Raw genomic sequence first — 27,533 nt, 5'->3', positions numbered from 1 at the left:
AAAGCAGAGGACAACCACCATTATTTTAAAGAAAATAGTCAGGTACACTTCATATAATCTTAAATATTGTTTTGAGAAACGTTTACAAGTGTGTGTATGCATGGGACTGGGTTAAGTACAAAATGTATTTTCCCCCTCTGTGGGTTGCAATAAAAAAAATGTGTGAAATCCATTTTTGAGGGCAAAGTTTTCCATACTTTTCTGAAGATAAAAATAAACTGCAAAATGTTTTTTTGTGTTTTAAATCCTTGGCCCCACCTCAAGTATACTGCATCAGAATCTCTAGGGGAGAAGAGAGGGTTAGGTAATCAACATGTTTAACAAGCCTCCCAGGTGATTCTTATCTAACAGATTTGGGAAACCGCATCATAATTCAACATTCAAAAAAATTAATAGTCTGCACCCAACCTTATGAATAGCCCTCCTTCCTCCCCGTTGCAATAGCCTGATCTTATTGAGGAGCTAAGACATGCAGTTGAATTTAAATAATAATTATATCTAGATCTTTGTGTATGAAAGGCCAGATGTAAGGTATAAGTAAAACCAGAGTAATGCAGAGCCCTGCCAGTTTCATAGTTGTCATTTATTTTTTTAGTTTTTCGTCTTTTTAAATAAAATTGCTGATTTAAAAATATCAAAATACTTGAAATATACATTGCATTTCATAGTTCCACCATGTATTCATGGTGTTTTTCCAGTTTCCAAGATGCATCCTGAGACAGGGAACCTTTTACACTGATTGAGACAAAGGTGAGCAGAGGTGAGCATGCCTGACTTCATACCTACCCAACCCATTACACCACAACTCCTGTTTTATGAGATGCGGTCATAATTTGAGCACGATTTATGGAAATACATTATTGAAATGATAAAACATAGTATATTACCTAGGTTCAGAATTTGAATGAATTTTTCTTGTGCCATATATCAACACTACAGCAATTGGAACTGAATAGTTTGCTATTATTGAGCCCAGTTGGCTTTGTCTTCCACCAAGGTAAATACTGGGAAAGCCAGAAAATTCTGTGGTGGTCTCTGTATAAATCTACATTTGTACTGGGCGCACCAAATGTGCCTCTTAAAGTCTATTTTGATTGCAAAATTTCAAAAATGTGTGTCACTCAGAGGTGAGACATGAAATGAGTTATCAAAGTCATCTTGTCTTAAGTCATCTGAGGCCCGATGTTGCCATATATAAAACTGCTTGCTGCAGTATAACCCAGTGTGATCACGTTATATTGCCTGCCAAAAGTACCCCAGTTACTTGTGGAAACACCAGAGCTGAGTTTTTAATTAACCAGTATTTTTCACTATTTTTAACACAGGAAGTCTTAAGGGATACCACCATCTCAAAAAGAAAATAATTCCATTTGAAACAAAGTGACATTATTAAGAAGGCAAGGTATAATTGAATAAAGTCAATGAATAGAATATAAAGGAAGTCTTTTTCATTTTATACTTTTATTTACTTTTACATTTATTACTTTTTTAAGTATTTTTTGAGAGAGAGAGTGCAAGCAAGTGGGGTAAGTGCAGCCTGAGAGGGAGAGAGAAAATCTTATGCAGGCTCCACACCTACCACAGAACCCCAGGTGGGGCTCCATCCCACAATGGTGAGATCATTACCTGAGCCAAAATCAAGAGTCGGATGCTTAACCGACTGAGCCACCCGGTGCCCCTACATTTATTACTTTTATTTGTGTTTTAAAAATAAGATCCTTAAAGATCCTTTTAATAGGTAAAGATGTTTTTATTGTAAGGTAGCCCTTTTAACCTGCAGTTAGCACTTTTTCTTCCAGTGTTTAAAGCATAAAATATGCTTTGAGACCAATTTGCTAGTTTTTATTACTGATAGTTGAAGGAAGGTACATTATTCTACAAGTCTCAAAAGTCTGCCCTTGTGGGCTGTCAGAAAAGGAGGTTGGAAGAGAAATATTTTCTCTTCTCCATTTACGTCAGTTAGCTATTGCTCCCCAGGACAGCATCCCCTAAATGAGTGGCTTAAAGCAGCAACTGTTCGTTTAGTTCATAATTTTGGGAGTCAGCCATTTGGCTTGGCCTCAGCTGGGCAGTTCTGTGGTCTGCACCAGGCTCAGCCAACCTCAGTTGGACTAACTTGCTCCGGCTGTGGTCAGCTTCCAGGTTGGCTGGGAAGGAGTTAGGTTAGGATGGTACCTGTTGAAATGGCTTACCTCTGCTCTTGGTAGCTCTTCCTCCAGCATACCAGCATAGTCTTACTCACCTGGGAGTTCAGTAGAGCTCCAAGAGATGGAGCAGGATGACCAAGGTCCCTTGAGGCTTTGGCTCAGAACTGACCAACGATATCACTTCCACTGCATTCTAGGTTAAAGCAACTCACAAGGCCAGCCGGGATTCAAGGGTTAGGGCAACTAGATGGTGCACGTGATGGAAGGGCTTGCCAAGTCACATTACAAAGGGACGTGGATGCAGAGAGGAGGTTAATTGAGGCCATTTTTCTAGAAAGTCTACTGTACGAAGTCTTACCCTACCTACGTAATATGGGAATAATCGATAGAGTGTGGGAATCAGAAAAATATCAATTCTCTTAACATTTGCCAATATAATCTTTATTTTACTGGTAAAGCATAGATAATTATTCAACTTGAAATTAGTTAATACATTCTAGATCTAGCTTCTTTCTAATGCTAACTGGGAGGGAATATGTACTGGCAACAAAGCATTTACCATGTGCCAGGCAGTGGCCTAAGCGCAACGTATAGCCTGTCACAGGAATAGGTGGTTGGTGGGAGTGTGGAGTCTGGAACTTGACTGGGCTCGATTTCTAATTTTGCCACTCATAAACCAATTTGGGCAAACCAATTGTTAATCTTGGGCAAACCAATTTGCTTTATTGTGCTTTAGTTTCCTATCAATAAAATGGGCTTATAATAAATCTAAATTGTAAGGTTGACAAAAGGCTTAAGTCTAAATCTATTCTCAGTGCTGATAACTGTACCTGGTCCCTGACAAGGGCTGTGTAACCATCAGCTGTTGTCACGGTCATGATCATCATTACCCACATAACCCTGTGATGCTTAATGCTTCTTAATTTTATGAGGCATGATTAATACCCTATAGGTAGGTTCTGTTATTTTCTCCTCCAATTTACAGAAAGAATGTTGACGTTCAGGAACGTTGACCAAAGTCACAGAGGCAAGATACGGCAGGACCCTTATCCAAGCCCTGACAGCTGGTTCCAGAGTCTGGGCTTTTCACGCTCTACAAGTGCAACACTGCCACACTGTGTAATGGTAGCTTCCAAAGTAGTTGTCCGTAGTCCCAGCATTTACATATTTTGTTCTCTCCGCCCCCCCCCCCCCCCCCCCCCCGCCATTGTCAGCATTTCAGAGAAGGTTGATTTTCCCCACTAACTGCTTTTCAGTTGAGCAGATGTAAAAGGCAGCTGCGTTGTAGTTGAAAGAGCTTCCACACATACTAAACCAAACTAGCTGGAGGAGAATGGAGCCGGAATCTACTGAGCATCTCTGCAAGCCAAGTGCAGAGATACACACGTTGCAGACATCTCCTTTCATCTTCACAGATACCCCATTAGGTATACATTATCCCCAATTTATAGGTGAGGAAACCAAGGCTGCTCTTGTCCAAAAATCACAAAGCGCAGGTCTGACTCCAAGGTTTTTGCCGCTACACTGAACTGCTAAATTAAATGTAGAGACTCTGTTGTGAATAGTAGGTAAAGAGATTCTACGCCAATTGTTGCCTGATTTGTTTGTTTTAGAAAGGCAGGGTGTCTGACTTCTTCGAGGTGACTTCATGGTTTCACTCTGATGAGTTCTTCTGTTCTCTTCACTTCCAGAGGAGATCTGTACCCTGGTTATCGCTGAGACTTTCCCTGAAGATGCAGGGGTCTTTACGTGCTCCGCAAGAAATGATTACGGCTCAGTAACCAGTACTGCCCAGCTGATTGTCACCTCAGGTATGTGAGCAGTAAGAGATCAACTGGGTTCTGCTCCCTAGCATTTAGTGTGTGGCTCACCACAGCAGGAAGAACTACCGCAGAGGAGAGCTCAGCCTTTAGGAATGCCTGCTGCCACTCCAGGAGTTATCCTGACAAACCAACGTCTGGTCAGGAAACAAAGGCTTTGTGGGGAGAGGGCGTAGACATGGAGATGAAGAACAAAAAGATAATGACAGTGCAGCAACTGAACACACATGGGGCTGTTTTCTCAGTCATGCAACTTGGTCTTGGAAACAATGGATCTGGTTTCCAAACATCCTCATACAACCTAGAATCATGCTGACATCAGAAGGCCACCCCTGCATCAGAGGCGCGGTCACTACTGTCAGCAGTTCCAACTGGAGAGCCGGTACTCATACAAACAAATCCTTATTTAAGCCTCGATTGAAACTTCTGAAAAGGTAATACAAGATAAACCTAATGTAACCCGGAGAAGCCGTAAAGATCTTAGAAATCAAATTGTCATTGAGAGTGGGCTATAACTCTGATATGAAAAACTAAAGCAGTATATTAATACTGTTGAAACCAATATTCAGAACTGCTTGGATATTTTTTAAAACTCAGAAATGTACCACTAGCAAAGATAACATTAAACGGCTTTTTCCTTTATTTTCTTAGAACTTTACTTGATTACTTTCTGCTATTAGTAAGTAGCTTCACTTTAGTTTGCTTTTTTTTTTTAATTTTTTTTAACATGTATTTATTGTTGAGAAACGGGGACAGAGCATGGTCATGGGAGGGGCAGAGAGAGGGGGAGACACAGAATCCAAAGCAGGCTCCAGGCTCTGAGCTGTCAGCACAGAGCCCGACGCAGGGCTCAAACTCACAAACTGTGAGATTACGACCTGAGCCGAAATCGGACGCTTAACCAACTGAGCCACCCAGGTGCCCCACTTTAGCTTGCTTTTATTGCCTCATTTCTGTTATTTATTTTGCAGTAGCTTTTAAAATAGTGCTTTGGCCAAGCCTGGCACGTAGTACATACAGTAGGGAACCAAGAAACAGGTTGTAGCGAACCAAGAAACAGGTTGTAGCTGCATGAGATAGTGTTGGGGAGAACAATGGAACTGCACTTGGATCTCTTTGGAAGAGTAAGAAGTTGGTGCTAGGTGGCAGCAGAGGCACAAACAAGACTGGCTTAAGGATATTAAAATGGAAGTTGTAAATGCTTCCTCGTCTCCTTAAGAAATGTCAAGTTCACTGGATTGGTGATGGAGTCGATAGGAATCAGTACTTTAAATGGGCAACAGAAACGCCAGTGCCGTGATTGGAGCTGCAGAGCAGGGAGGCCCGCAGGGTTTGTTGCAGAGCTGGCTTGAAGACTGTCCCGTCAGATGGGCATAGCAGTATCCCAGCAACGTGGCCAAAACTCTGGGCTCTAAGCATCTTATGTGGCAAAAATTGGCATGCGGTATTTCCCATTTTCACCTGGGGTAAATCTGCTGGGAGCCGAACATAATCAACAAATAGTTTTGAGCGTTCAGTTGACCTCAGTAAACCTTTTTGAGTTCATTCCTGGAGCTCTGCTGGGCTCTGGGCAAGGTGGGGAATCCAAGGATGACATGATCTTATCGCAAGATGCTTTCTGTCTGTTGAGAGTTAACAAGTAAGTTTCTTTTGTACTGAATTACAGCTGTGGCAGTTATCTGAATCGGAAAAACATGATGCGATCATAAGACATTTTACTTAAACTCAGAGTTGTACTTTCCTTAGATTTAAATAAAATGCGTACCCATCATGTACCACATAAAGCCGTTATAGTTTGAGCTAACGGGTGGCGGGTTCGTGCAGATCCGCACGGAAATGTGAGCAAACAAAGCATTATTCATTGACGTTATTTGTATTGTCATTTTTTTTTTTACCAACTTCTGTCTTTAATTGACGTTATTTGTATTGTCATTTTTTTTACCAACTTTTGTCTAATTGATGTTATTTGTATTGTCATTTTTTTTTTTTTACCAACTTCTGTCTTTAATCCTGTTTGAAACTTGTTAATAATGAGTTGGTAGCTGGTCTCCCCGCTTGTGGCCCCAGTCAGGAAATGAAACAGGTTAACAGTCCCTGAAAACCAGTTTGGAAGAACCAGGTCCTCCAGCTGGCTTTGCTTCTGTACCATAGAAGCACAGCAGAGCTCCCAATGTTTAAACAACTTAATGGGGCGCAAGGGATGCTCAGGTAGTCTATGATAGCACAAAAATAACAGTTGAACTGTAACATCTTATTATTTTTTTTCCTCTCTTTCCCCTTCCTTAGCCAATGCTGAAAACTGCAACTATGACTCAGTGGGAGAATCCAACAGCGATCACTTCCAACACTTTCCACCTCCCCCTCCCATCTTGGAGACAAGTTCCTTTGAGTTGGCTTCAAAGAAGCCATCCGAGATCCAGCAGGTGAACAGCCCGGAATTAGGACTTAGCATGGCAGCCCTTCAAATGCAGTTCAGTTCTGCTGAGAGGGAGACGAACGGAGTCCATCCCAGCCATGGAGTAAATGGACTGATTAACGGCAAAGCTAACAGTAATAAATCTCTGCCAACACCAGCTGTCCTCCTTTCACCCACTAAGGAGCCACCACCTCTGCTTGCCAAACCCAAACTGTGAGTATTTCTGCATGGTTTTATAATACTTTCCATACCCCTGCTAAATTGCCTTTCTGGCCAGGGAAAACTTTTTGCCTGGACTCAACTATGTGGCAAGTTGCCTTTTCTGCAGGCAAGCTGTCCCTGGCCGATGTGACCTTGCTAACAAGTGCGGGGGTGTAGGGGTTGGGAGGGATGTCCTTCAGTAATACAAAAGATACCTAAAAATAAGGAAGGTAAGTGAGATGCTTGGTCAAATCTACCTTTTGCTAAAAGCTATAACTGGTTTCAGCTGTGAAAATATCTGTCCATGGCCTGGCCTTCCAATGTATAGCAAGGATGTAGCCACTCCCCAAAGGGGTTGGGAAAGGAGACCTACTTTGAGCTCTCTATTAAAAACACTTCCAAATGTTTTAAATTTAAGAATCAGTAAGGAAATCGGATAGAGATCAGCCTGGGAAGACTGAAAGCTCAGGATGGAAATTCAGTGTGCAGAACCTGGGGAAGGGAACAAAACCAGAGATAACCAGGCTCGTCAGGAAGAAGAGTGCCCCTCACAACGCAACCTACTTGGCTTTGGGATTCCATAGCGCTGCGTATTTTTGTGAATACCATCTTCATATTGGATATCCATTATTTTCTTAGCATGATAAATCTGACATGAGCTGTTTCCGTTGGCACACACAAGCAGAGAGTTGTTATGAATGGAGCCATTACAATGTCAGAGAGAGGCAGAAATCAATTAACTCAATAGGTTCTATCATAGCGTAACAGACCTTGAATTATTGCCCCGATAGGGGTCATTGGAAATGTCAGAGTCCTATAAAACGTACATATATTCTGTGAGGTCATATTTCCATGAGAATGAGTTTGCCAGGATCTAGGAGTTATTCTTTGTTTTTCTGGTACTGAACAGCCTACTCTCTTCTCTCTGTCATCAGCTCATTTGTTAGAAATGTCAAAATGTATAAGATATTTCAATGAGAATATCTTACATGTGTATGTTGCTTTGTTTACTGATTTCATGAACCTTGTTAGACTGATCAACCAGCCAAATGAATGTCTTAAGTTAGCAAATGGGCAGACAGGTGTAGAAAAATAAACTTCTGGACAATCTTGTGCTGCAGTTTCAAAAATCTATCTATTACTACACCACGCTTAATTTTGCATTTCGTCTAAGTTCGTTTTTCAGGTAGCAAGGCTCCTAGGTTTGTGTGCAGTACTGTGAAAGATACCAGGTAAACATTCAGTACCTGTGCTCCAGCTCCCCTGAGATGCCAGACAGGTAGAATGGACTCAAAAGTGACAGCCTTAAAAGAGATTTATACCCTGGTAGCTCCAGCCCATAAAATTAATTGCTGCTGCTGACTCCTTTTATCTTTGTATTTTGAATATGTATTTGTTGTAGTGCTTTTAATGAAATGAGGGACCTGCTGTCTCCAGGGGAAGACTTTTAATGATGAGGACTTGACTGTGCTCTTTGATTAAATGAAGTGTATCGACCATAATGGCTGTCATAAATTGGATATAAATCACAGGCGAGCAAACATGAGGAGCTGTGAACAGGCATTTACAGCCCTTCTTATCTCAGGAGTTTCAGCAGCTCGTCAGCTTGTCGCTCTGCTTTACAGGGATGCTCATGTGCGTGACGGGGGCGGACATGTCCACAAAAGAGAACAGTTCTGTGTGGATTAAGAAGATGAGTAGCTTAAGCACAGGTTTGAGGAATGACACCATGATTTGCTTAGTAGTCAGATTTTCAGTACAATTTAAATTATAGGAGAAATGGACTTCAGTGTTTAATATCCATATAAAGGGGTTACTCCCCCCTTCATAAGGAAATTCAGGGAAAGGCAGAGTACCTAATCACAAAACCTGGTAGCTTAGAAGTAACATTACTCATACCAGGTTTTGCCATTGTGGTTTTTTTCTCAAATTTTTATGTGCTTAAATATATCCTTACAACATCACTTAATGCTTTTCATATTGTATAATTACCTGCCGTTTGCTAGGCAGAAAATAATTTGTGATGACACTTTCAAAATATATATATTTCAAAGTTTTCTTATGAGGTATAATACTTTTGGGGCACCTGGGTGGCTCAGTCGGTTGAGCGTCTGATTTTAAGCTCAGGTCATCTCATGGTTCATGGGTTTGAGCCCTACATCAGGGCTCTGTGCTGACAGCTCAGAGCCTGGAGCCTGTTTCAGATTCTGTGTCTCCCTGTCTCTCAGCCCCTCCCCCACTCGTGCTCTGTCTCCCTCTGTCTCAAAAATAAATAAACATTAAAAAAAATTACATGAGGTATAACACCTTTTTTTGGATTTGTTTTAATTACAAAGTAAATGCATGCTCAGTGTGCCAATTCAAACAATACAGAAGTAATTAAAGACAAAGTTCATGCTATTTGTTCTTCCTCTTCCATCCCGCCTTTTTCAAATAACCAGTGTTACTGGTTTAATCCGGTCTTTCCCTCCTTTATTATCATCATCTTTTTTGAAAAGGTTTTATCGTTGGTTTAAAAGTTGTATCCATTGATAGAGGAATGCTCGATCATTCCATTGAATGACATCTATGAATAACTTAGAATGGCATTGAAGTTATTAACAGTGACTACAGGTAACTACCGAGTAAAATTCTTACATGTGTCTGTCTCTTTTCGTATGTTGGGAAAATGAAATTTTGCCTCTTATGGTTGACAGTGAAAAACTATGCATCACTCTAATCTTTTTCCATTAGCCTGTGATTTTATTCCCTTTTATGAAAGGAGAGGCTTCTACTTTGGGGCTTTATGGCATTTTGTTCTTCTGAATCCTTCGTAACCAAACAAATAGGAAACAATTAGGAGGGGGCAAATAGTAGGAATTAAAACATTTACTCTTGTAATATGCTAACCTGGAAATCGCCTTTGACATAACAGACTCCTGAGGAAAGATCATTTTCAAAAAGGAAATCTCTGCATTTTTTCTCTCAGTAGTTCCAATACTGATCATGAGAAGAAAAAAAAAATCAAAGACTAAAAGGAAAAGATAGAAATGTCATGAATTCTCTTCTTTAGCAAGGCCCAACCACAATCCCTTATTACCCAACAGAAGTCCTCACCAATAGCTTTGCAACCCTCCCAGACCTCCAGCTGAGTCCTTCCCACCCGTCCTGAGGGTGAGTTTCCTGGTTTGGTGTCATGTTGGCCTCTACTTCAGTTTCTGCATCTCTCAGTGTCTTTGTCTCAGATACTGTCCCTCAAGTAGAAGTTTAACACAGTTCAATATAGGCTATTCAGTAAGTGCCATATGCTAAGCACGGTGCATTTGTGGCATAACTGACCACTTGCTGTAGGAACAGAAGTGCACTTAGAACACTACACAGGAAAAAGTATCATGCGTGAGAGTTAGTTATGTGACCGAGTGTCTGATACTCATGATCTTCTGTCACAATGCAAAGAAAAGAAGCAACATGGTGCTTAAATCTTCTTATCAGAGAAAAAGAGAAAGGAATAAATATAAACCTAACTTATGAAGTATTTGTTACATTACTTTCCTTGTTCAGAGTGCATCAGATGAGCCTGTTGCCTCCCACTCTCTGCAAATTGTGTCTGAAGGTTCAAAATAAACATAGGGCTCAGTTTGTTAAGAGGAAACAAAATCCCTGCTTCTCTTTATTCCTGCCAAAACATAGTCCTTCAAAGGCATGGATATGTGTGGGATCCCTAGGAATAAACCATGGAGGGAGACTTGTGAATGCCAAATTTAGTAGGTGATTTGCAAAGCATATAGAAAAGCATGGTCATGTTTTTCCACTGAGCTCACCTCCTAAATTTGACCAAACAATATATGAATAACAGGCTGTTTTCAAATCTCATTTATTTCTTTGTTTTGAATATTCTTCCTCCATCTTGTGGGAGGGAGGTAGAATATAAACTTGTGGAAGAAGCAACATGAGAAGTCAAAAGGGAGATTTCTGAAGGATGAATCAATGGACAAGTCTTTACACCCAGAAACAGGACAGGTCAGCAGATAAAATGATACACATTTGCCACTCTAATGCCAGTAATATGCACCTTAGCATGAAAAATCATGCCCTTTCTCCTGCATTGCTGATAAAACAAATTCCTAAATGCCAAAAAAAAAAAAAAAAAAAAATCCATGCCCTTTGACTGGAAGGATGGCAGTAAACTGTTTTCAGAATTTTTACATGCTTAATCAACAGCAAAACTAGATAGAGACTTAACTCTCTCTGCACCTGTTCTTCCTGCTTTCTCTTCGCCTAACCTCTAAAGAGAAAACAGCATCATTTCCTATCTGAAAGGGGTAAAATGATTTCAGCCTGAATCAGGCTTTTCGACATAATTGCATTTCACTACCTTTGTTTATGTCTTTCTTCTTTCTCTCGGTCCCACCCTTAGACACCTAATTGTTCTGCACTTCTTGTCTCAAGAGAGGGGCATGTCCTATAAACTCATACTGAAGGTAGTGGGGATTTTATGTGTCACCTCAGTGCAGTTGTGGACTGACAAAGTGAAGCTACATCTTTGTGATAATAAGCACTGTGTAAATCAGACTCCCGTCCTTTGACTGCATGTGCAGGAAGGAGGATGATAGGTTTGAGAGATCGAGGATGAGGAAATAGCAGCCTGTATCCCTGTCTTTATCAGTGATTGAACTGTGCGTGGCTTGCTATATTTGGAAGTTCCTTAAGGTTTCCTCCACACTGCAAGCACAAGTTGTTCCCTGGCCTGGAATGTTCTACTCCCCAGAATGTTCTGCTACTAATAGTTGGCTCCTTTTTGCTTTCAACTCCCAGCTACATGTCACCACCTCCCCTGACCACCCAAACTAAAGCAGCTACCCAGCCATTCTCTAATAAATCATCCACTTTAATTACCACAGAGCATGAAACTCATTCTGATAGCTTCTTGTTGACTTGCTTGTTAGCATGTGTATTATTGCTTTTGCCCCATTCTTAGAATGTGAGCTTTTTGAGAGTAGGAACCTTGACCTTTTTTCACTTCTTTTTTAACCAGACCTAGATCAGGGCCCAACGAATAGTATGCTCAAAAACATTTTTGACTGAATGAAGCAAAGCTAGACCAACGAAAAGGAAGAGCGAGCTCTCCCACTTTTAGAGCAAGCCTATTTGTTCCACTTAACTTCATACCTAGATACACTGTAAGACTTCTGTTTTCAAACCTCACCAGTTCCAGAGTTTTCCCACTGTGTCATACTTTTCCAACTGATATCATTCACCTTATAAATGGGATGGTATGAAGAATTAAGTAAAAATCCCATGGAATAGAATTACATTGGAAAAATTCATCCAGCCAAGTTACTCAATTTGGGAACCCTTTTCAACTTCTTCTTCATTTCTCCTGTTGTTTCATTTGATCAACATCTTACTTTAAAACATTATGGAGAAAGTGAGACATTTGGAAGGTCCAGAAGGACATTTTTCCTCTCTGGTACATACTTGCAATGTTGGTTGGCCACAGTACAATCGAACTGCTAGTTCAAGGTGTGTGTACTTGACATGTTAACACCCCCATCAGATGCCAGACTCTTGATGAAAGGCTGAGAGCTTCTGTGCTACTCCCTTCCTGTCCTGTTGATGTTGGACTCCTGCTCCAACTCCACTGTGTGGCTTGGTCAGTATAACTTAGAAAGTTGAACATTTTTCCATCCTTCCACCTCTACTAGTTGGGGTTGAAGAACTCACTATATCACTGACCTCAGAATATAAATGGTTTCTTAGGCTCTATTTTACAAGCCTTACCTTATAGGTTTACGTGCACGAGCACGTACACACACACACACACACACACACACACACACACACAGGCAAGGAGAAGGTCAGCACAACAATTTGAGGCAAACTAAGCAACAAAGGTCAAGGAGATGTAATCATAAAGCAGTTGTGAAGACGTCCTTAAGTGTACATAAATGTATTTAAAAATCTAGCACATTTCATCCTCTCATTAATAATTGAGCATCTATAAAGTGTTAGGTAGTGTTGGCTACTGAAGACACAAAGATGAAAAAGACAAAAGCATCGCCTTTGAATAATCTATATAATCTAGTGATCTCTAAGATCATATTGGCAAGCACATACACAAGAATTCTACCCATCTTTTAACATCATGTCAATGTTGTAGACAAATGACGGATTCCTAGATGAATTGCATTGCAATCCAGTTGCCTTCTTTTCCCATTTAATGTTTGGAAGATAAGCCATTCTGCTTTTGATCCTGAAAACTTAATAGGCATCAGCTTCTGTTTCTGGTTAAGTGATTTTTGTTATCTGCTGAGTCTAGTCAAATAGCAAAGCAGTTTAATAGTGAAAGTGCAAACTACGGAATCAGCTGGGCCTTCAAAATAATATTAGGGCAAAAAAAAAAAATAGGGCTGAAAGTATTTTCAATTTGTTATAAAATCACATGCTTGCAAACACACACACTCATGCTCACACTCACCAAGCACATTGGAGAACAGTGAATAAGGAATGTAGGCAAGATCATGGGCCTACTTCTGAAGCACCTGGCTGTGCACGTAGATATGGGCTCTTCATAAATACAGTATAATGATGACTTTGCATTAACACTGTTGGTGTTGGATCACTTTAAAAACAACCCCTCCCTGAAATGGAAAATTCAATCAAGGAATTTCCTGAAGTGTGAAACTTAACTAAGGAATAACATTTTGATGTATTCTTCCTCATGTTTTTTTTTTTTCATGTAAAAATTGGCTCTCAGTGTCACATTCTTAGATATCAGGATAACGGTGCTCTGCTCTGCTGGTGTTTCGGTGAATGTAGTGTTTTCATTACACTTACAAAAGGAGGTTGAGTCCTTACTTTTATGGCTAGTCATCTTATTTGGTGTCTAAAATATAGTTGGAGATACTTACAGATACCCCATGTACATTCAAAGTGGTGCTCAACCATCTATAAGAAATACTGTATGTACATTTCAAATATTAGATGCTTTCCATGAAAGAGTAACATGATGGCGTAATATTTCTTTAACATTTGCATCTCATCTTGTCTCATTATGTGCGAGAGCTCCTTCAGTGATTACAAAGTAAGTTGAAAGAAGTCCCTACTGGGTAGAGGCTTTTTTGAAGAGAGAGGGGCTCAGCTCAGAGATAAGAGGGAGCCACATATGAACAGTATGCCCAGAGATTATGCTGTGGATCTCCTGTCAAAATAGCAATATAGTGTTAAGCCCCAAGAAACTAGAAGCAAAATTATATGTGCAGCTTAATGTGAACTTTATGAAAAATAAACACCTAAATCAACTAAAATGTGTATTCTATCTTAGAAGGAAGTACATCAGAATACTACCAGTGGTTCTTTGGTGGAGTTTTGAGCAGGTTATCTTTTCTTGTTAACAAGTCCTGATTTTCCAACTTTTCAACAATAAGGTTTATTATTTTTGTAATTAAACAAAAATAATTATTTTGAAGGAAATAAGCACTTCCAATTTTGTCTCCTCCATCGTCTCTTCTGCTTTAACCTCAGCTCATTTTTCTCTTCATCATAGATGCTCCCTTCTCATTAACAGTAACCAAGCTCAATTTTGCACACAGTTGGAAGCAGGATGCTCTGGCATCCAATGCTCTCGCTTCCCCTCTTGGAGCTCCTCTCTTCTAGAAGCCAGTGACTTGACTTCAGGACTCCACATGGGTTTCTAGAACACACCCCGGGAAGCTCTCCACAGACAATGTCCTAAACTCGTAAATGACTTCACTTCTCCATAAACACTCTCTTTAACACCCCCACACCAACCAAAACTTTCTTTCAGTTGCACATTTCAAAAGTGACAGGAATAAAATAATTTTTCACTTTAAAGCTCAAAATAAGCCAGCTATTTTAAAGACCAGCATTTAATGTATAGTCCATACAAGGCCTTGCACAGAAAGTAGGATGAAAACGTTACCCTCAAGAACAGCAGTGAAGGAGAAGAGATGTGGTAAAAGAAAACTGAGATCCCAAGTCAAATAGCAATATTATCAGTAAAATATGTGATGAAGGCACCTGCTGAAATAGGAATAATGTTGTGATAACCATGAGATTAAGAAGAGTGAAAAAGTGGGGCACCATGGTAGCTCAGTCGGTTAAGCATCTGGCTCTTGGTCTCGGGTCATGATCTCATGGTTTGTGGGATGAAGCCCCACATTGGGCTCTGTGCCAACAGCATGGAGCCTACTTAGGATTCTCTGTTTCCTCTCTCTGTCCCTCCTCTGCTTGCACTCTATCTCCCAAAATAAATAAATTTTTAAAATAGCTTAAAAAATAAGAGTGAAAGGGGCACCTGGGTGGCTCAGTTGGTTAGGCGACTGACTTCGGCCCAGGTCATGATCTCGCGGTTTGTGAGTTCAAGCCTCGCGTCGGGCTCTGTGCTGACAGCTCAGAGCCTGGAGCCTGCTTCAGATTCTGTGTCTCCCCCTGTCTCTACCCCTCCCCTACTCATGCTCTGTGTCTCTCTGTCTCTCAATAATAAACATTAAAAAATAATAAAATAAATAAAAAATAAGAGTGAAAAGGCTGAAGAGAACTCTGAGAAGTGATCACAAGTATGTAGAAAGGAATCACGTATTTCTTAGCAAGAGTGAAAACCCATACTAGACTCAGTGAGCATGTTCTGTGACTTTCTTTCAGTCATAGACTGTACTCTGAAGGAAGGAGCTGGAACAATGGGGACATTGTAATATTTAATGTTATGATCCTTGAGAAATGTCACTGACATCTATCATTGTTTAAAAAAAAAAACAACTCTAGAAAAATTTATTTTTAAAGGGCACCTGGGTGGCTCAGTCAGTTAAGCAGCCAGCTCTTGATTTCGGCTCAGGTCATGATCTCATGGTTCATGAGTTCAAGCCCCACATCGAGCTCCATGCTGACAACACAGAGCCTGCTTGGGATTCTTTCTTTCCCTCTCTCTCTGCCCTTCTGCTCCCTCTCAAAATAATAAACATTTTTTTTTTAACTCAAAAATTTAAAAAAGAAATCATCACTCAAGCAGTGTGTGGAGTCAGAAGGGAAGGCAGATTAGGCAAATTCAGGACCTTCAGGGGAAAGAGATCTGACTTCAGAAAGTGGAAGTAATCCCAAGAGTGAAAATGACTCAAAGGGAGGGTGAGATGGGAAAATAGGAAAAGGGGACAGTGGTTGTGATCAGAAGACTCTGAAAGTTCAAAACCTTAAGAAAGAACGAACCTTCAAGTGATAAAGGAATTTAACAGATGTCTGTTTAAGTGGAAGTTAAGGTCACAGGAGTAGAGGAAATGAAGTCAAGATGCTAGAAGAACTTAACATGGATGATGGCCAAAGGTGATGGCAGGAAATGAAAGGCTAAATAGTAAAGTCATTGAGAAAAGTGAGGAAATGGCAGAGGTTGTTGGTGAAAAGCAAGGAAGAAAGAGTGATTATAGGTGGAGCACACAAACTTCAATAAAGAAGAGATGCTGGGTGATGATGGCAAAACTGTTCTAAGAATAGCTTTGGGGAACAGGGAGCATGCAGAGCCCTCTGTGCTCAGAGAAGGTCCTGATGAAGTTAGTGACAACATCAAGGAAAGACAGATTTCAGTTAAGGCAAAAGCATTTCTATTGAAAATAGAAACGGAGGATATTGGTTAGAAATAGTCAAAGAAGCCCATAGACAATGGAAGGAATCTGGAGAAGGATCCGGGGGACAGCTGAAGAAGGAAACACCACAGGAGGGCTCTAAGTAGAGGTTTACATCCAGAGAGGTGAGGTGAGAGAATAAGACAACAAGAATATCCCAGGGGATCACTTGCTGTTATTTCATGAAGATTATTTGTAGTTGGAAGCTGATAGAGCCATTTCTAGTATAATTCATACTTCTTTTTAGTGCCCTATTTATTTCAGTTACATTTCAGCACCATGATCCATTTCGGAGTTCCTAACCTTTTCTATCCAAGGAAGACCTTGAGTTGGGTTTTTATTGAATAAGCCTATTTCCTATATTTGGATATTTTAAAACAATTGTTCTCAATTAATGAGTCTCTGAGCCATATATATTGAATTTCACTTTGTGTCTTCAGTTTCTACTATTGGAGAATTTATTTCCGTGCACTTTAGGCTAAAATATGTCAGGTTGCCAATTTTTTACCACGGATTTATTTTTTCTGTGAACATGTCAGTTTCTCATTCAAACTAATACATCACCTAATGGTGAGAACATTAGTAATAGGGAAGTTTATTTTAGTTGGTTTCTATTACATGTGTAAAAGCGGACTATTCACTTTCTCAACAAACCTAAGAATGACTGCTTCCTTACTTGACTACAGTTATGACTATACAAACCTTGTGGATAACACTGGAATTGATGCAGATTTTTGAAAACCTTTTCCATATGTGGCAAGGAATTAGCTATTCTTTCATTTGGTTTTAAGAATAATTCATACATGAAGCTAATTTAACAAAATATGCAGATTTTCATGAAACGAGGTGGCTGGATAAATCACATACAAAATTGAGCACATAAATTTGCTTCATTGTTCAAAAGAGAACTGTACATTAATTGTAGAGTCTCGAACTTTGCTGAACTAGGTTCATGTCTTCTGACCTCTGGATGTGAAGGTTCCCACTGGTATAATACTGCCTCCTCTGTTTATGAAGGCTTTTGTTAGTATATATGTTGATTGTAGGGGCACCTGGGTAGCTCAGTCGGTTGAGCTTTGACTTTGGCTTGGGTCATGTCCTTGCAGTTCGTGAGTTCAAGGCCTGCATCGGGCTCTGTGCTGACAACTCAGAGACTGGAGCCTGTTTCAGATTCTGTGTCTCCCTCTCTCTCGGCCCCTTCCTGGCTCATGCTCTATCTCTCTGAAAAATTAACATCACAAAAAAATTTTTTTAAGTACACACATTGATTGTAAAGGTTTTTGATGACGCTCAGCGAAATACCTTAGGAAATATATCCATCTATTTAATTTCTGCATCCACATTCCCACTGTGTTTTCTCTACCCCATCTCAATTCAGAAACCTTAGAAATGTATTTGCTCTGTGCCCTCCTCCATTTCACAATGATCTTTACATCTGTTTTTTTATTTAAGTTGAATGATGTATGTATCTACAGTAGGTAGTGAGGGACTCCGGCTGCAAGCCTCCTGATATGAGGCTAGTAGAACCGTGGAATCACTAACATACCATCCAAATATTTTTGCTTCATTATATATGTCAGGAACCAAAAAGAGTAGGTGCAGCTATCTGGTATTCTTTTTCTTCAAAAGAGTTTGTAAATAGGTCAAATATGGGTAATTATATGCCTCAGCTATAATTTTAAACTTGCTGCTTTCCTAGTAATTGCCATTAAATGTGAAGGTTGTGAAAGATTTTTGGAAAGACCGCAAAATATTTTCTTGTCCTTGTTTTTTTCTTTGTTGAAATAGTTCATATGCCATCTGGTTTCAGGAATGTATCATTAAATGCAATGTTTATAGCAAAAAAAAAAAAAAAAAAAAAAAAAAAGCCATAAAAGATGGCCTCAGTACAAAGCACTGCAAAGTAAAAACGTCTTTTCTTCTCTGTACTTTCTAAAACAGAGTTTATAGTTTGGACTTCCAAATACTTTTAGCCACAGAGGTAAATCCTTGCTCTGGATGATTGTGTTTTCATGTCTTGTGCCCTTCTTTCCTTCATAGCTCTTGCTTTCTTCAAAGGGCATCCTTTAAAAGAAATGCGAAATGTTCACATTTATTTGTATTCTACCACAAAGCAACTTTTCACATAGAGGAGAGGATTATTCATGATGAAGCATTCTGGAATAACATCAAGAGTTTCACTGCATGTTTGTTCTAATTATTCTACCATGAGAAAGCAGAATTATATTTAGTTGTGTCATTAAATTTTTCTGATACTAAACAGCTGCCTTATTAGAAATAAAGAATTTTTTGTTTTTACCAAAAATTGGCAGAGGTTTCTAAAAGCAACTGGATGGCTCCAGAACATCCTTTTACTTGAGGGACCCCGTCCCCATTTCACCATGCTGTTAGCTGGAGAGAAATTTGCATGTTGTTATTTTGCATCATAACTAATGAACAAAAGCTGTTGACTCTACAGTTCTGCCTGGTGCTATCCCATAAGCGGCAGTTCTGCGTTTGCTTGTATCTGGTGCTGTAGCTGATCTGCTGTCTTCTCATACGGGAAGATCTTGGAGTAGATGAAATGCAGGCAGGCAAATAAGCAGACTGGAACCTAGGTCCAGCTCAGGGCATCAAACATAGACATCTGGATTTGGATGGAGTGAGGAGAATGCAAAGGGTCCATGCTAGTGGGAGACATCTGAGAATCTGGAGTATTTGGGGGGAGCCCATGCTGCGACTCCAAGTCTGTGTCATGGGGCTGGGTGGGAGGTTGGTTTGAGTTACATTGACATTTTTGTAAGAGTGTAACCTCTGAAAAGGGACCAGAAGTTACCCCAACTTTGTAGATGTCTATGGATGTATAAATGAAAATTTTGAATTCATGTCCTTCTTCCAGATCCATATCAGTCTGAATTATATACTCCAGGTCAACAAGAATAAGTAAATTTCAGATGATATGAGAAAATAGACATGTTTCTCTTGCTAACTGCATTCCCCTTGGTTTATGAGCAGTCTGTCAGATATAAGCCCAGATGAATAGGTCTTTTTTCCCCCCTCATGTCAAATTTCCTCCATGATCTATTTTCAGAGGAAATTTATAAACATCAGTATTTTTTATTCTAGGAAACAAACTACTCATTTCTAGGTTCTGGTGAATTCAGCATGTGCTTCAGTACACTGTTTAAAGGTAGAATAGGATTATCATGGAATTTATAAAAATTGAGAAACCACTATATACAGTCATAAGCCAAGAGATTTTACCTTGAACCAAGCACTCCACCCCTAATAAAGGCAAGTAATAGTTTGGATATTTATTCTGATAGAAGCCATTGTTGTCATCCTGTATTTAGGACAAGTAAACATTTTTGACATTTTTTTTTTCTCCAAAAACTCTTACTGCTCCTGGTTATGTAACCTGGTCATGTTTCATATTGATACGACATTTTAAAATAAAGGATTATTCCTTTAGTACAAAAAATTACTTCAGAGGCTTTGTACAAATACAAGCGATCATTATTAATTATTATTGACATATTTGGCACATTTCTGCTTTATTTTCCAGTCTTGGTCTTGTTTTGTTTTGTTTTGTTTTTGGTTGTTTGTTTTTTTTTTGCTTTTCTGTTTTTGGTCGGGCCTCATTGGGACCATCAGTGCACCTAGTCAGCCTTTTTTTTTTAAGTTTGTTTATTTTTGAGAGAGAGACAGAGCATGAGCGGGGGAGAACAGAGAGAGTGGGGGACACAGAATCCAAAGTAGGCTCCAGGCTCTGAGCTGTCAGCACAGAGCCCAGCAAACCCACAAACCAGGAGATCATGACCTGAGCCTAAGTTGGATGCTTAACCGACTGAGCCACCTAGGTGCCCCTAGTCAGCATCTTCTTAAATATTGTTTTTCTCATGACATCTTCCTGCTGCAAAAGGAGTGTCTCTGAAATGCAGAAGGTCTCCCTCTTGGAATTCCCCATCCTCTGCCCCTTCTTGACCGTCTCAAGGCTTAGCGCACAGCCATACAGCCGGTACCCTAAAACTTCCCTTAAGTGTCATCCTGGAAGTGGTTTTCCCCTTTTTTCCTAGGCCAGCTCACTTGATTCCTAAAGGCCATCTGTTTCACTTTTTTGTTTTATTCTCTTATTTACCAGAAGCACACCTTCCAGTAGCTCTCAGAGAAAGAGTGTAGGACAAAGTCTTTTTTAGACCCTACTTCTCTGAAAAATTTTTTATTCTATCCTCACACTGAAGTGATAGTTTGGCTGGGTTTAGAATTCTAGATTTGGCCCAAGAATTTTCAAAGAATTGCTTTAGATTCTTATAGTTTCTTGTGTTTGAGGAGTCCAGTGACAGTCTGCCTTCTGGTCCTTTGTGTGTGACTTTTTTTCCTCCTAGAATACATAAAATCTTCTCTTTATCCCTGGTACCCTGAAGTTTCTTCGAAGATATACAGTATTTTTCAGATACGGTAGAGGATATTTAGTGGCCCTTTCAATCTTAAAGCTATGTATACATTCAATCTTAAATCTATGTATACATTCAGGAAAATTTTCCTTATTATATTTTATTTCCTCTTCACTTTCTCTGTCCTCTCTTCCTGAAACTTGTATGTTACCCTGATGCTAGAACTCCTAAACTGATGTTTTCATTTTCTTGCCAATTTTCACTGCACTTTCTGTAGATCTCTTCACCTTTGTCTTCCAAATGTTCTGCTGAATTTATTTCTGTCTTATTTTTTCCCCAAGACTTTCTTTCATTGTCTAATTTTTTTATGGCATCCATCTCTTTACAGATGTCGATCATTGGAGTTTACTTTTTTGGGGTAGGGTGACTGTTGTTATAATTTAGCTCCCTCACTCCATTCCATGTATTGTCTCTATTCAAGTTCCTTTTCTTCTCAGTATTTATTTGGACTGAATTTCATGTTTGAGGGTCTTTGGCACCAACAAATTGACTGGGAACTGTGATTGGTTGGGATTTGTCAGCTGGTAGGCATTACCCTAAGATTGAACAAGGACCCCAGATGCTAATATCTATAGGTCTTTTCTCAGAGGTTAATCAGTTGTGCCAGAAAGAAAGGCACTCGATTTCCTTCCTTGGGAAACTGTGGACAGGACTGGTATTTGCTCAGTGGACAGCATTTGGGAGCTGAAGAGGGGAAGGGGCTGTCTTTCATCATTTAGTAGATGCATTCATTTAATTCTGTGTCCTCATTTTCAACCTCTTCTTTTGCATCTTCATTCTGTTGTACCAGGTGTTTCTGGATCTGTTTCCCACTGGCTCTGTGACTCTATAATGGAAGCCTCCTGTCTCCTAACATGGTGGAGGAGGAATGGTGGACCAGCTGCAAGAGTAGGGGGATGAGTGGAGATGGCTGGTCTCCTACAGACTTTGAACCAATCCTCTTAAATTCAGCTCCATCCCTTTCTCCCACCTTCAGAGGATTCTAGTGATCAAGTTTTCTGTTGCTCAAGTTAGCTTCCTTCTTGTGTGCTTCACCTTCTGTAGCACTTAGACTTCCATTTTCCACTCCTGCTAACTTGATGACAACTCATCCATTCACTTTTTATTCCAATGAACTTACACCATTTTACTTCTTTTCTCTCTCTCTCTCTCTCTCTCTCTCTCTCTCTCTCTCTCTCTCTCTCTCTGCCTCCCTCCCCCCTCCCTTTATTTAGGATTTAAGGGAATGAGCAAAAATAAATGCATCCATTCAGTCACCATTTTTATTTTTATTTAAAAAAAAATTTTTTTTTATTTTTGACAGAGCATGAGCAGGGGAGGGGCAGAGAGAAAGGGAGACACAGAATCCGAAGCAGGCTCCAGGCTGTGAGCTGTCAGCACAGAGCCCGATGCAGGGCTCGAATTCATGAACAGCGAGATCATGACCTGAGCCAAAGTTGGACGCTCAACAGACCGAGCCACCCAGGCGCCCCTCAGTCCACCATTTTTAAATAGATGCCAATTTATGGCTTTGGACCTTCTTTTTTAATTATTAAAATTCGACTATAAAAAATATATATAAAAAAAATAACAAAAATAAATTCAAGTATAGTTAATATACATGTTATATTAGGTTCAGGTGCGCAATATACTGATTCACCAATTCTATATGTCACTCACTGCTCATAACAAATGTACTCCTTAATCCCCATCACCTATTTCAGCCATCCCCCACTCACTCTGGTAACCATCAGTTCTCTGTAGTTAAGAGTATTTTTCTTGGTTTTTCTCTCTCTCCTTTCTCTTTCCCTCCCTCCCTCCCTCTCTTTTTCCCTCGTTTGTTTTGTTTCTTAAATTCCACATATAACTGGAATCATATGGTATTTGTCTTTCTTTGACTTATTTCACTTAACATCTTACTCTGTAGCCCCATCCGTGTCATTGCAAATGGCAAGATTTCATTATTTTTGGTGGCTGATTAATATTCCATTGTATATACATACAACTCTTCCTTATCCATTCGTCAACTGTTGGGTACTGTAATTGCTTCCATATCTTGGCTATTGTAAATAATGATTCTATAAACCTTGGGGTGCATGTATCCCTTTAAATTCATGTTTTTGTAATCTTTGGGGAAATACCCAGTAGTGTAATTGCTAGATCATAGGGTAGTTCTATTTTTAACTTGAGGAACCTCCATACTGTTTTCCAGAGTGGCTGCACCAGTTTGTATTCCCACCAACAGTGCATGTGTGTTCTTTTTCGTCATATCCTTGCCAACACCTACCTGTTGTTTCTTGTGTTGTTGATTTTAGCCATTCTGACAGGTGTGAGGTGACATCTCATTGTAGTTTTGATTTGCATTTCTCTGGTGTTGAGTGATGTTGAGCATCTTTCCATGTGTCTGTTGGCTATCTGTATGTCTTCTTTGGAAAAATTTCTGTCCATGTCTTCTGCCCACTTTTTAATTGGATTATTTGATTTGGGGGTGTTGAGTTTATAAGTCTTTATATATTTTGGATAGTAACCCTTTACTGGATATGTATGTCATTTTCAAATATCTTCTCCTATTCCATAGATCACATTTTAGTCTCATCATTTCCTTTGCTATGTAGAATGGACCTTCTTTTTAAAGGAAGATTTTTTTCTGCCTCAGAGGCAGTATAGGACAGAGACAGAATCTCTACCACTGACAAACGAGGTGACCTTGGATAAGCATCCCACTGCCCCTAAGTTTCTTCTTCAGTAAAAGGGAATTATGACAGTACCTACTCCATAGGATGGTGGTCATGTGAAATAATGTGCTGTCCTAGAACATGCCATGGGGCAAGTACTCAGCTAATATTAGCTATCATTGTTTTCTTATTATAAGAGAATGTTAACAATAAATCCATTGTTACCTTACATATAAAAAGTTTCTGAAATAAGCAACTCACAAAACTTGCAAAAAACTACAAGTGAATTCTTTATATTCTTTTTTCCTTTCTCTACCTTAAAAAGATGGTAAGGGAAAAAAACATATTAACAGCAAAACCACTGACCAATTAGGAGAAGTTTTTGTTTTCATTCAGATCACCCTAGGGTTCCTAGAAAGTATACGTATTAACTCCAGTGGGCTAAATATCAGAAATGGGGGTAGTGATAATAGTAGGCTACAGATGTCAGGCTACAAAATGTTGATAGACATCTTGTTCTTTTGTATAAGCTTAGATATGCAGCCATGCAGAAATCAGTGTTGACAGACCATTTTGTGTGATATGTTACATACTCACGGCTAAAGGCTGAAAATTCATACTCACCATGCTTTCTGCTTTGAAATATTGGAGCCTTCAAAACATTTTATTTTAATAACCAACTGAGATTTCATTAGGGAGATGTTTGTAAATGTGCCGAGGCCTGGAGACATCTTCTCCTATGACAAAGAACTGTGCAAAATAAAATATACCTAGAATTTCTATCCAAGTGTCTGGCATCCAAGAAATCCCTATTCTACAATATCATGTGTACAGAATTTCCTACAAACTAATGCTTTTCTTTCCCATTCTCTTAAAGTTCCCACTTTTCCTTTTCCCCTCCTGTTAGGTATTTGACTGACTTAGAGGCAGATATAACTAGTATATAACTTGAGAATCAAATCTGGAGATGATCTGGAGACAGCTTGAATCATTATACACAAAAAGAAAATGAATATGTGTTATTTGGGATAAACCCAGAACAACCTGAATTGACAGTGAAGGAATCCAGTAGCCTTTTCTTGGAAAAAGCCAAACACTCCTCCACTCTTCTCTGCTGCTAAGCCAGACAACATCACTAGAAGTTCAGAATCATGCCAGGTGTGTGTAGAAAGGTTACTTCAGACCAGGGATCATGACCAGAAAATTCAAAAAAGCATAGGGTGTTTAAGAATGGTTCCAAAAGTAAACATGAGCACAAAGTACAATTCTTCCCTTTTCTTAGTCCTAATTCAGTTCTTTGTTTTTTAAGTTTATTTATTTATTTTGAAAGAGAGAGAGAGAGAGGGATTGCACCCAGGAAAGTGGGGGAGGGGCAGAGAGCGAGGGAGAGAGAGAATCCCAGGCAGGCTCCATGTTGTCAGTGCTGAACCCAATAAGTGCCTTGAACCCATCAATGGTGAGATCATGACCTGAGCCAATATCAAGAGCCAGATACTTAACCATTTGAGCCACTCAGGTGCCCCACTAATTCAGTTGTTAAGAAGAAACTATCTAAAGGCAAATCAAAGTGTTAAACTGATTTAGAATTTGATTCATCAGAACATTAAAATGTATATTATATAGATTTATTTATTGTCATCTGACAGTTTAGGCATACTCCAGAGATGTTGCAGGTTTGGTTCCAGACCACTGCAATAAAGCAAATACTGCAAATAAAGAGACTCAAGTTAATTTTTTGGTTTCCCAGTGCATATAAAAGTTATGATTACACTATAGTCTATTAAGACTTAAATAGCATTATGTCTGAAAAAAAAACAACAACCAATGTACATACCTTAATTTAAAAGTATCTTATTGCTAAAAAATGCTAAAATACCTTATTTCTTAAAAAGCTCATCATCTGAGCTTTCAGAGAGTTGTAATCCTTTTGCCGGTAGAGGGTCTTGCCTTGATGTTGATGGCTGCTGATTGATCAGGGTGGGGGTTGCTAAACTTTGGTGTGGTTGTGGCCATTTCTTCAAATACGACAACAGTGAAGTTTGCCTCATGGATTGACTCTTCCTTATAGGGGCGATTTCTCTGTAACAGGTGATGCTGTTTGATAGCATTTTACCCACTGTAGAACTTCTTTCAAAACTGGAGTTAATTCTCTCAAAGCCCCCCACTGCTTTATTAAGTTTATGTAATATTCTGAGTCCTTTGTTGTCATTTCAACAATCTTCACAGCCTCTTCACCAGTAGTAGATTTCATCCCAAGAAACACTTTCTTTTAAGTTTTATTTTATTTGAGAGAGGCAGAGAGTGTGAGTGGGGAAGGGGCAAAGAGGGAGAGAGAGAATCCCAAGCAGGCTCCTCACTGTCAGCGCAGAGCCCAGTGCAGGGTTTGAACTCATGAAACTGTGAGATCATGACCTGAGCCAAAATCAAGAGTCAGACGCTTAACCGACTGAGCTACACAGGTGCCCCAAGAAATTCTTTACTCACCCATAAAAAGCAACCTCTCATCCATTCAGGTTTTATCACAAGATTGCAACAATTTAGCCACATGTTCAGGCTTCCAATTCTAGTTTTCTTGCCTTTTTCACAGTATCTGCAGTTACTTCCTCCATTGAACCCCTCAGAGTCCTTCCAGACTTCCTGTTAATGTTGGTATTTTTATCTCTTACCATGAATTATAAATATTCTTAATGAAATCTAGAATGGTGAAGCTTTCCCGAAGGTTTTTAATTTACTTTGCCCAGATCCATCAGAGGAATTACTATCTGTGGCAGCCTTAGACTTGTGAAGCATATTTCTTGAGTAACATGATGTGAAAGTCCAAAATACTTGACCCATGGCCTACAGAATGGATGTTGTGTTAGCTGGTATGAAAACAGCATCAATCTCATTGTCCATCTCCATCAGAGCTCTTGGGTGACCAGATGCATTATCAATGAGCAATCATATTTTGAAAGGAATCTTTTCCTCTCAGCAGGTCTCAGGGTAGGTCTCAACAACGGACTTCTAATATTTAGTAATCCATGTTTTAAACAGATGTGCTATCATCTTGGACTTGTTCCGTTTATAGAGCACAGGCAGAGTAGATTTCCCATAATTCTTGAGAACCCTAGGATTTTTTTTTTTTTTTACTGGTTATTTATTTTTGAGAGAGACAGGGTGTGAGTGGGGGAGGGGCAGAGAGAGGGAGACACAGAATCCAAAGCAGACTCCAGGCCCTGAGCTGTCAGCACAGAGCCTAATGCGAGGCTCAGACTCACTAACCATGAGATCATGACCAGAGCCGAAGTCGGATGCTTAACCGACTGAGCCACCCAGGCTCCCTGAGAACCCTTGGATTTTCTAATGGTAATGATCATTGGCTTCAATTTAAAGTCACCAGCTGCATTAGCCCCTAACAAGAAAGCCTGTCTTTTGAAGCCTTGAAAACAGGCATTGACTTCTCTGTACTATGAAAGTAGTAGATGGCATCTTCTTCCAATAGAAGACTGTTTCATGTACACTGAAAATTTGTTGTTTAGTGCAGCCACCTTTATCAAATATCTTAGCTAGATCTTCTGGAAACCTTACTGCAGCTTCTGTGTCAGTGCTTGCTGCTTCACCTTGCACTTTGATGTTATGGAGCCAGCCTTTTTTCTTAAACCTTATAAACCAACATCTGCAGGCTTCAGACTTTTCTTCTGCAATTTCCTCACCTCTCTCACAGCCCTCATAGACTTGAAGAGAGTTAGGGCCCTGGTGTGGATTAGGCTTTGGCTTAAGAGAATGTTGTGGCTGGTTTGATCTCTCCAGACCACTAAAACTTTCTCCATATCAGCAGTATCATTGCTGTTTTGCTTTCTTATTACTTGAGTGTTCTCTGGAGTAGCACTTTGAATTTCCTTCAAGGACGTTTCCTTTACATTCACAATTTAGCTAAATATTTGGTGCAAGAGGCCTAGTTTTCAGCCTGTCTCAGCTTTCAACATACGTTCTCACTAAGCTTAATCATTTCTACCTTTTGATTTATTGTGACTATACCTTTCACTTGAGCACTTAGAGGCTATTGTAGGGTTATTTATTGGTCTAATTTCAATATTGTTACATATCAGGGAATAGGGAGGCCTGAAGAGAGGGAAAGAGATGGATGAATGGCTGGTGGGTGAAACAGTCACAAGACACAGCATTTATCCATTAAGTTTCCTCTCTTACATGGTCGTGTTCATGGTGCCCTAAAAGTTACAGTAGTAACCTCAAAAATCATAGATCACCATA

General features: G+C 39.7%; 1 protein-coding gene across 1 annotated transcript in view; it reads left to right on the top strand.

Moving 5' to 3' along the window:
* Window positions 1–27,533, top strand: part of PALLD (palladin, cytoskeletal associated protein) — a 268,198-nt gene that overhangs the window by 62,803 nt on the left and 177,862 nt on the right. The window contains exons 8-9 of the mRNA XM_042983655.1: window positions 3,839–3,958; window positions 6,254–6,596. Of these exons, the coding sequence (XP_042839589.1) occupies window positions 3,839–3,958; window positions 6,254–6,596 (463 nt within the window). The remainder of the gene's footprint in view (window positions 1–3,838; window positions 3,959–6,253; window positions 6,597–27,533) is intronic.

This window comes from Panthera tigris, chromosome B1 (genome assembly GCF_018350195.1).
Source record: "Panthera tigris isolate Pti1 chromosome B1, P.tigris_Pti1_mat1.1, whole genome shotgun sequence".
In the NCBI taxonomy this organism is placed as follows: Eukaryota; Metazoa; Chordata; class Mammalia; order Carnivora; family Felidae; genus Panthera; species Panthera tigris.
This window is presented reverse-complemented; position numbering and strand designations above follow the sequence as displayed.